Source organism: Equus quagga, chromosome 7 (assembly GCF_021613505.1).
Source record: "Equus quagga isolate Etosha38 chromosome 7, UCLA_HA_Equagga_1.0, whole genome shotgun sequence".
Lineage (NCBI taxonomy): Eukaryota > Metazoa > Chordata > Mammalia > Perissodactyla > Equidae > Equus > Equus quagga.
In genome coordinates, this window is record NC_060273.1 from 64,207,134 (window position 1) to 64,217,257 (window position 10,124).

Consider the following 10,124-nt stretch of genomic DNA (forward strand, 5'->3'; position numbering starts at 1 on the left):
TTGCTCTGTGGCCTATTTTTACTGTGGAAACTGATTAATGGATTCACCAGTCCCTGAGCAATAGGTACCAAATCTAATTTTAGTATTTGCCTCTAAAACAAAAATTCTCTATCCAATGGCTTTCTCCATAAAATATCAATGTCACATCACACAGGCAAAAATCAATTTATGAAGAAACTCCATTAAGGCAGACATTGAAACAGAACATTTTTGGCCTTGAATGGCCTACATTGCATCCTTACTTTTCTTTTCCAGGCTAGACAAGGCCCACATTTTTAGCTCCCAGATGCTCTTCTGAATTCAATTTGAGTTATGTGAACTTCACTCATTCACTGGGTACTTAATGACCACCTGCTATGTGCCTCACACTGTTCTAGATGTTGGTGATACAGTGATGAGGAAGGCAGCCAAGACCCCTGCTCTCATGGAACTGATCTCCCAGTGGATGTACAGACAAGGAAGCATGCTAATAAACCCAATAAACAAGTGCAGATACTGATGTATTGAAGTATCTATATGCCAAAAAAAAAAAAAAAAAAAAAAGAGGATCCTGGAAAATATTTGAAGAGATGAGAAATAAAAAAGAAACAATCCTGCAAAAATCTAGGGTATTCCAGACAGTGGGAACAACTAATGCAAAGACCCTACACTTGCAGGACCCTGAGTGTGATCACTCCCTTAAGTATGCATCTCACTTGCCTCACCCTAGTCCTGACCTTGTGCAAAGGCCCCAGGGGGAGCAGGAGCTTGGGGTGTTCAAGGTTCAGAAAGAAGGCAGATGTGCTAGAAGCCTGATGGATAAAGGGAGCGTGGTGAGAAATGAGATTGGAAATGCAAGTGTGAACCACTGAATGAAGAGTCTTGTAAGCCCATAGTTGAGAATTTATTTAAATACTCTTCTAAACAGCCACAGATGGCTTTAAAGTAGGGAGTAATATCTGACTTATCATTTTAAAAGTTCATTCAAGCTGTTGTGTAGATAACAGATCATATGGAGCCTCAAGCATCAGTGGGAGCCTAGCTAGAAGGCAGTTCAGTCCCGTAGGAATGAAGTGCACAGAGATCAAGACTGATGAAAGTCTCAAGCAAAAATGCTCAGGTAGCTTTAAGAATATTATCTACAAAGGGTTTAGCTCTTAAAGGGAAGGAAGGAAGGGTAAGGCAGAGTGGAGGAAAAAAGAGAACAGAGTTACATGGTTCTCCTAAAGAAACTGGGGTGGGGGGAGGGTGCTGGGGGGCTGGTCCACCACTTGGTTCCTATATGTGCCTCTCTGGCCCAACTCTTAAAATTCCAACCACCTGAATCCTCCTTTTCCTTGTTCAAGGCTAGGATGAACTGCTGCCTCCAGGAAGTCTTATTTACTTACTCGCACACCCAGGAATCTCCTGTTTGAAGTCCCATATCACTTGCTTTGTTCTCTACTCTTTTGACATTGAGCCTTGTTCTGTTAGGGGTTCATTTGTGCAACTTCAACCTCTCCAACTGTATCTATACCTCATTTCTTTCCTCTTTCCCCTTCTTCTCTCTCGCGTTTTCTTCCTTCCACGAATAATGAATAAGAATGTGCCGGGCACTGTCCTAGACATTGGTGATGCCATCTTTAGCAAGCTGGGTGCCAGCCCTCAGAAAACTTACAGTCTTATGGAGGGTGGGGTGGAGAATTACATCAGCACAATAATCATATTAATAAATGGGTAATTACAAATTTGGCATGTGCTCTGAAGAAAGGGTACATGTTGCTATGACAGAGTATAACAAGAGGAGATGATCTAGTCTAGGGAAATCAAGGAAGGCTTCCCCAAGTAAGTGACATTTAAAATGGAGGCCTTAAAGTTGAAGAAAACCTTGTGTGATTGGAGCCCAGAGAGATGGAAGAAAAAGGGACGTGAGCTGAGATGGAGGAGACCATGTGATAGATTCTGGTGTCCACCCTCAGGGCAAAGGGAGAACTGCTGAAGGGACGTGTCAGCTCCCGATGAAGGTCGTCAGGACAAGATCACAGTCACCATGTGACAAGCTCACATTGGCTGCTATGTGGGGAATGGAGCGGTGGTGGACTAGGGTAGAGTGGGTGCAGGGAGACCATTAGGAATGGTGGCAGTCCCAAGTGAGAGCTGCTGGCAGCTTTCATGAGGAAGGTGACTGTAGGAAATGGAGAGAAGTGGACAGATTCTAGAGGAACTTTAGGAGGCAAAGTTGCCAAGGCTCTCATTTCTTTTTGGGCACATAGTGGGGCTCCCCGACGTGAATGAAGACAAAGATCTCTCCTGGAGTGGACGTGGAAATGATAGACTCATAACATACTTCATTGTGGAAGACCCAGGTGGCATGAGATGCTGGTTTTCAGGACCACCTTTTACAGGAGGACTTTAGAGTAAGTAGGCATTGCACACTTTGCTACAACCCAGAAGAGTCTCCAATTACCTATGAGTAACAACTGCCAATAGTAATAAGCACCATTTAGTAGGGAAGCTGTGTAGGCTCTGGAGACATATGGGAGTTATATAAACTCTCCCCATGCAAGTTGTTTAAATTCTCTTTGCCTCAGTTACCTGCTCTGTAGATTAGGGTAATAATAGTTCCTAATTTACAGGGTGGTTGTAAGGATTAGATGAAATAATCCACATATAGCACAGTGACTGAAACACAGTAAGTGCTTAGGAAATATTGGTTACTATTATTATTAGGATAATAGTGACATCCATCTCATTAAAAGGACACAAGATCAAGAAACAAAGTTTAATCATTGCAAAAAATGTAAATAGCTTTATAGAGCTATTATTTATAGAGGTTCACATAGCATTAAGCGACTCATGCAAAGCCACACAGATCTTAAGGAATGGAGCTAGTTTTTGACCCAGATCTGTCTGATACCAAAAGCTGTGTTTTTGACCACTATGCAATGATGCTTCCAAAAGCCAGGAAAGGGGACCATCTCCTCACCTGCCGTCTTTAATTTAGGAAGGATGCATGCTGCAAGAGACTGTAGGCTAAAGGGAAGAGTCCATGATGAGTGGAGACCCTCAACTGGACACTGACTAGAATGATGATCTTGACTGTTTATCCTGCCCCACGTAAATGGTAATGGCTCCCACACCATGGTGGGCACAGAAAACTTGATTCCCAACGTGTCAAATCATGAAAATAGGGAAACCTTTCCAGTTCTCCCAAGGGCCTTTCAGAAGATAGAGATGGTACTATTAGGGCCAAGCTTATAACATTCTTTTCTCATGAAGTACGCAACATTGCTTGAGGTAGGTAGTATTGGGGTTCTTACTTTACAAAGAGGAAACAGAAGCTTAAAGAGGTTCAGTATCTTGCCTGAGGTCCTATATCTAGAAAGTGACAGAGGCAGCATTTGAATCCAGCTCTAGTTGGCTACGCTGGCCTCACCAATTTGTGATGCTTGTCTCCATCTATGCTGCCCCTTCTGTCCCCTCCCTACTCAACCAGCCCAAGGCCCTCCATTTCTCTCTTTCCCCCTACTGAAAAGGATCTGATATCCGTCACGTGCAACTAAGCACGTTGCTTAGTCGGCAACTATCTCTCCAGAGATAATTTGTACTTAAGCTGCCAGTGGTGTGCTGGAGTCAGTTTGTACTGGCCCATGAGAACTGATTCTAAAATTTTCAGGAATTTTGTGAGCAGTACGTATCATGTTGGTAGTTTGAACTTGGCTATCATGGGAATATTTACACCAGAGAAATTGGCAAACACTGCGAATCAGGGTTCCCCAACACTCTCTACTGCCACTACACTACAATGGTTGTTAAACATGTACCAGCACGCTACCGGGCCCTAATCTCTCACTGTTTTTTGTTAAAGAATGCCAGGCATCAGGGACCACTTTGTAAAGAAATTGGCAGGCACAAGGGAGCATCTGAAATCATGCCTGCGTGTGAGCCACCACATGCTCGCTCTGTGCTTCTTTCTGGCCCACTGGTCCAGCGGGATGAAGCAGCTGCCTGGCCCCCCTGAAAACACTGCCATATCCCAGTAGAGGAAATAGGCATCTGACATAGAATTAAATCCATGTTAAAATGAGAGGCTCAGTCAGGATGATAATGACAATAGGCATGGATATCTAAAGTCAGAAAAAACATACTTAATTTGCAGATCTACAAAGTTTGTTCCTGAATAGGTAAAAGAATTATTTTTCATATGCTGTCATAAATTTACAGAATTTTAGAGCTGCAAGGAACATAATTTTGCAAATGAGGAAAAAGAAGAAGAAGCTGAGACCCCCAAGAGGGGCCAAGGATGGCCCAGCATCAGACACTTCATGATGCTTGTATATCTCTCCCCACAGACTTGTATTTAGCCACAGAATAGAAGGAACCAGGACCCTGATGTTTGCCTGACTTTGAAGAATCCTTTAATGTTTCCCTTCATTTGAAATTAAATGTGCTATGCCACCCTGTTAGCTCCTTCAGAGATATTATAGTGATACAAATAAGAGCTAAATTTGACTAGTTGATAGGACTCATGCTAAGTACTTTATATATTAAGTTGAACTATACGAAATTGGCAATATCTGGCCTTTTTTGATCTACCAAATGGTAAATTCAAATAGTTCAGTCTAAATACATTCTGTTAAGCTTTACCATCTTCCCACAAAGTGAGTACTATTATTATATCCATTGTACAGATGGGAAAGCTGAGGCTTTAATTTCGAAATAAAAAGTTTATTCCCACAAGTGTAATGCTATTCTTATTTACGGGCGGTGCACAAGGCACTCATGTGCAAATTGATGGCCCTAAACAATGGAACATACATAGGACATAAACCATGATAACTCACATATCTTACCCTTCTCAATGACCTCAGATAAACTTTTAACAAATAAATTTCTATAATATCTAAAGTAATGACTTAAAATGTTATTTGTGAATATAAGCTATGGGCATTAGAAAATGGGAAATTCGATGTTTGAATATCATATATCCACTATATCCCACATGGAAATCTTAAAAACTATAGCTCAGGGCTCCCCAGAATAAATTAATTGTCCTGGAATTTTTCGTAACATTCAAATGAAGAAGCAAAGTGACTTCACAACATTGTCTACATGCAAATTATAACCAACAAAATTCTGAATCAAGACCATTTGGTTGTGTGATTATTTGCAGATAAGATGGTACTGAATTCACAACCAAACAGTTCCCCAACAGCAATGCTGCTCAGGAATGATCAGTACTAACTAAATGAGATGATGCTGTGTTGGGTCAGGAAAACAAGTTGGTGAAAACTGTAAGATGGGCTTTGAAAAAAAAAATATTTAAAGGAAAATGATTATTCTTTCAATGTGAAACGAACTTCTAATATCTCATTCATAAAAAGAAAAAAATGGACTGATGTCATGTGGATTATCGGCTCTATGTGATGAATACTCTAAGTTCAGAATGTGACCTCTGGCCCTCTATTAATTTAGTCAACAAATACTTATGGGGCACTGAACAGAGAGGCCTTTCCCATGGGTAATTCCATATGCTTTCTGATTGATTGGTTGATTGTTCTTGGTAAGAGGCTGCTGAAGTCTCTTTTCACCTCTAAGCACGTCTTTTCACCTCTAAAGAACAGGCAGTACTATTTCACTTGCAACTTAAAAAACCAGGCATCCATAGAGTTCACAGCCAGCCTGGTTTCACTCAGGACTCCATTCCACTGAACGGTTCAAAGCCTGGCTCTCTAAAGAGTGTCTACAAAATCACACCCACACCCACTAAGTCAGATCCCAACAAGGAATTGAGTGCCTTTGTCTCTAAGTGATCATCTAGCACCTAATGTTATTTCCCCTTCAGTAAAATACAGGTGAAAACTCTTGCCCTTCTACCCTACTGACAGAAAAACAATACAATGATACACTATGAAGTCATTGTGCTTTGAATAATTGCGAGAAGGGCTAAACAAGTGCTATTTTATAGAAACAAAAGAGTTTTAAAGAAGAAATAAGTATTGTAGGTGGTATTTCCAGTCCTTTCATTTTATAAAGAAAGAAACTGACACAGAAGGTAGAAACATTTGCCCAGGATAACTCACCTAGAGAGAAAACGAGTTGGTCTCTGACCCCTTGCTCAGTGCTTTTTGTACCAAACTACATTGTCATGATTATTCATGTTGCTCTTATTCTTACTGATGTTATGGAACATAAGAATATATTTAGTTACATAAAAAAAACTGACCTAGCTTAGCAGCTGTAATCATCTGGATAAGAACCAGGTCTGTACTGCATAACACTTTGTACGTGGTAACTCTAGTCTCCTGGGAAGTTCTCCAAGGGATGAAGAGATTTACCACCGTGCCTTGCAAATTTTAGACAATTAAATGCCCAGGGAATATTATTCTAAGTTATTAAGTGAGCGGTGACCATTGAGACAAATAGAATTTAATTCGTAAAAATGTTGACTCTGGACCCATCACTGAACCATTGTAAGTACCAGTTTCATCCACTATAAATTAAGCAAACTGGGCTAGATCATCCCTTAGCTCCCAGTGAATGCTAATATTTTATTAATCTATGTTCCATAAAACGCAGTATATTTCAAATGAAATTCAAATCCTATCCAATCATAACATTTGCCACATGAAATATTATAATTCAAAATTAAACTTTCAGGGGAGGGGAAGCTAATAAATATTAAACTTACTCTTTTACAGATTTTAGAACTGAAATCACCTAATACAACCACCTCATCTCTTGACTTTTTTGCACATTTCTCTTCTGATTACTCTTACTGTACTTTTTAGGTGTTATAACAAGCATGCACGTGTTCCCTGTGTTCTTATTTTATTCTATGGATTCAGCGCAGTCTAAATATAAAATATTGTTTAAAAAAAAGAGAAACAAAGTGCTCACATACCCCATGACGATCCTCAAAGTACGCCAGGCTGGTTTTGGTTAAAACAAAGAAACGGACTTTAAAGTTCGAGGGAGAAGTTCTTCTCTTTTGTTGGGATTTCTTAATTAGCTGTTCTTCCAGGAGGATAAAGTTGTTCATGATCCAATTCTTGAAAAGTGATGCGCCCAGGGCATCACCCCTTAGCACAACCAGAGGAAACAGCTTCGGCACAAGGAATGCGATGGGGAGGCAGTTGATCTTCAGAGCGTTGTTCAAAGGCAACTTGCCTCCAACGTTATCTTTCTATCAATGTTCAGTCAACATTGCGGAGCCTCTGCTCTGATGTCAAAGGCCATAACCACATCCTTTCGAAATTCACAAAGCCAAGAGGCCTATGTAAAAAATACACATACCCTTTGCTGTATGGTTTGAAAATGAAGAAATGAAAACCCTTAAACTCAAAATGATATGAAGGATTGGAGTTTAATCTTTGTAGTTCCTGGTTTAGCCCATCCAACAGTTAAGGCATGTAGCACAAAGGGTGGGAACATGGGCCCATGGAGCCCATGAGCACCGCTTGTGTATTAGTTTTCTGTTGCTGCAGTAATAAATTATCACAAACTTAGTGGCTCACAAATTTTTTTCTCTCACCATTCTCTAGTTCAGAGGTCCAAAATGGGTCTCATTGGGCTAAAACCAAGATGTGAGAAGGGTTACGTTCCTTTCTGGAAGATCTCTAGGGCAGAATGTGTTTCCTTGCCGTTTCCAGCTTCTAGGACAACCCGCATTCCTTGACTAGTGGCCCTCTTCCTCCATCTTCAAAGCCAACAGCAGCAGGTCAAGTTCTCTCATCCATACAATTGTAACCTCTGCTTCTGCTTCCCCCTTACATATTTAAGGGGACCCTTGAGATTACCCTGAACCTGCTTAGATTATCTAAAATTATCCCCATATTTTAAGGTCATCTTATTAGCAAACGTAATTCCATCTTCTACCTTACTTTCCTTTTGTCATGTAACCTAACATATCCACAATCCAGGAATCAGGACACGGATACCTTTGGGCAGCCATTATTCTACCTGCCACAGTTTGAATTCTGGCTCCACCACCTAACTAGCTGGGAGACTGTAGCCAAATTACTCAAGAGCTCTGAGCCTCAGTTTTCATCTGTGAAAAGGAATAACAGTGCCCCTACACAAGGCACTATAGGGCTGCTCTCTGGCTTCCTTCCAGTCTCATCTCATTCCTTGTTCACGCCTTCTCATGTACTCACTCCAGCCTTCATGGCCGTTCTTCACACCGCTTTGAACATCTGCTTACTTTGCCTGAAAATATCTTCTCTCCCCTACTTTGCCTGCTTAACTCTAAATTATAAATTCCTTATGACCGTTGTAATTGTACATTTTGAAGGGTGATTTTTGGATTAATGTTTGTCTCCCTCACTGGTCTCAAAGCTCCATGATAGTGAGGACTGTGTGTGGTTTTGCTCACCATTATATACTCAGCCACCATCACGGTGCTGGCACATAAAAGGGATGTTTAAGAAAAATGTATTGAATGAATAAAGACCAAACTGGATCAGACAATTAAAAGAGACAATGACCATAAAACAATTAAGAGAAATATATTGAAGGTTTTTATTTTTTTATTTTTATTTTTTGAGGAAGGTTAGCCCTAAGCTAACATCTGCCGCCAATCCTCCTCTTTTTGCGGAGGAAGGCTGGCCCTGAGCTAACATCTGTGCCCATCTTCCTCTACTTTTTATGTGGGACGCCTACACAGCATGGCTTGACAAGCAGTGCGTAGGTCCACACTCAGGATCCGAACCAGTAAACTCTGGGCTGCTGAAGCAGAACATGGGAATTTAACCACTGAGCCACCAGGCCAGCCCCTGAAGTTTTTTATTTTTTAAAATTTAAATGAAAGCTCATAGAAGTTTCTCTGCACTGCAGAGAGATGATTGCTTTTCTATCCCAAAACTTAGTGGAAGAGTAGAAAAGAAATTCTTTACAATGGCACAACAAACAAAGCATGTATGGGCTCTGAAGACAGACGACCTTATGTGGAAATCAGATCTCTGTCACTTACTAAGCTGTTTCTCTTTGAGTAAACTACTTATCCTCGCTGATCCTTAGTCTCCTTGTGTGAGTCCTTTTGAGGGCCGAATCCCATAAACTCTGTGAGTGGTGGGTGCGAGTCATGTATCTTGCCCTAGAATTAGTGCTTAGTTGAAGTGAGTCCTATTTCTAGCATGAAGTAAATAGCCAAGAAGTCTCGGTGTAAGCAGAGATGGCATATACTGGTCAGGGACAAAGAATGAAATAAAACAACCATTATTGCTAAAGAAGAGTTCAATTATCTAAAATTTATTTTTTTAGTGCAAATTACCAGACTACAGTTTAAATTCATTTCATATATTAGATGTCCTGGCATAATCAAGACACTCAGGAGGGTGGGGGAGGGGATAGTTTAAATGATTCCCCCTCCCACATTCGGAGGTTTTAAGGCATATATGTGGAAATACACCGCCCAAAAGATGGAGTATTTTTTTTCCTCTTGAATATGGGCTTGAGACAAGGATTGCTGTTTTCGCCAAATATCTACTCTCCCCTTCTTCTTGGGTAACTGACTCCCTGAAGGTTATCTCGGCATCTGGCCAGCTAGAATAAACACTACATTTTTCAATCATGTGACTGTTTTTTAGCCAATGGAACATAGCAGAAGTGATGCGCACAACTTCCAGGACATGTTCTTAATGGTAGTCATACTCTTTTCCTTCTCTTTTTCTTCCTTCCTACTGACTAGAATGTGGATATGATGGTTGGAGCTGGAGCAGCTTTCTTATATCATGAGGTGAAAATTGCATGTTGGGGACAGTGGAGGGTAAGATAGAAAAATTCAGGGGCCCTGAAGACTTTGGATCCTTCGTGCCAGCCTGAAATCACATTTTTCTTTTTTAACATAAAGAGAAATAAAATTTTGTTTTCTAAGCCCCTGTTATTTTGAAGTTCTATCATGAAGAACAAATGAAATTCTAACTAATACAGTGCTATATTCCAAACTAGATTGTAAACTCCTTTGAGAAGGGTAGATTTATTCACAAACTGTTTTCATTGGGAAAGCAAAATACTATTAGTAGCTGTTGTAATAGGAGCCTTTCACTTGCGAAGTCGCCATGGAGTACAATCATAAGTAATTTTATTCTCCCTCCATAGAGCCTTCAAACCCACTCACTGTGCTTGGTCTTTGTTCCCACCTAAGTATAACCTTAAGAGGCCCGATA

The 10,124-nt window shown here is 40.6% G+C and overlaps 1 protein-coding gene across 1 annotated transcript in view; it reads right to left on the reverse strand.

Moving 5' to 3' along the window:
* ITK (IL2 inducible T cell kinase) overlaps positions 1-7,094 on the reverse strand; it is a 66,024-nt gene extending 58,930 nt beyond the window's left edge. The window contains exon 1 of the mRNA XM_046666413.1: positions 6,863-7,094. Coding sequence (XP_046522369.1) covers positions 6,863-7,000 — 138 coding nt within the window. The 5' untranslated portion in view covers positions 7,001-7,094. The remainder of the gene's footprint in view (positions 1-6,862) is intronic.
* Between the last annotated feature and the right edge of the window lie 3,030 nt (positions 7,095-10,124).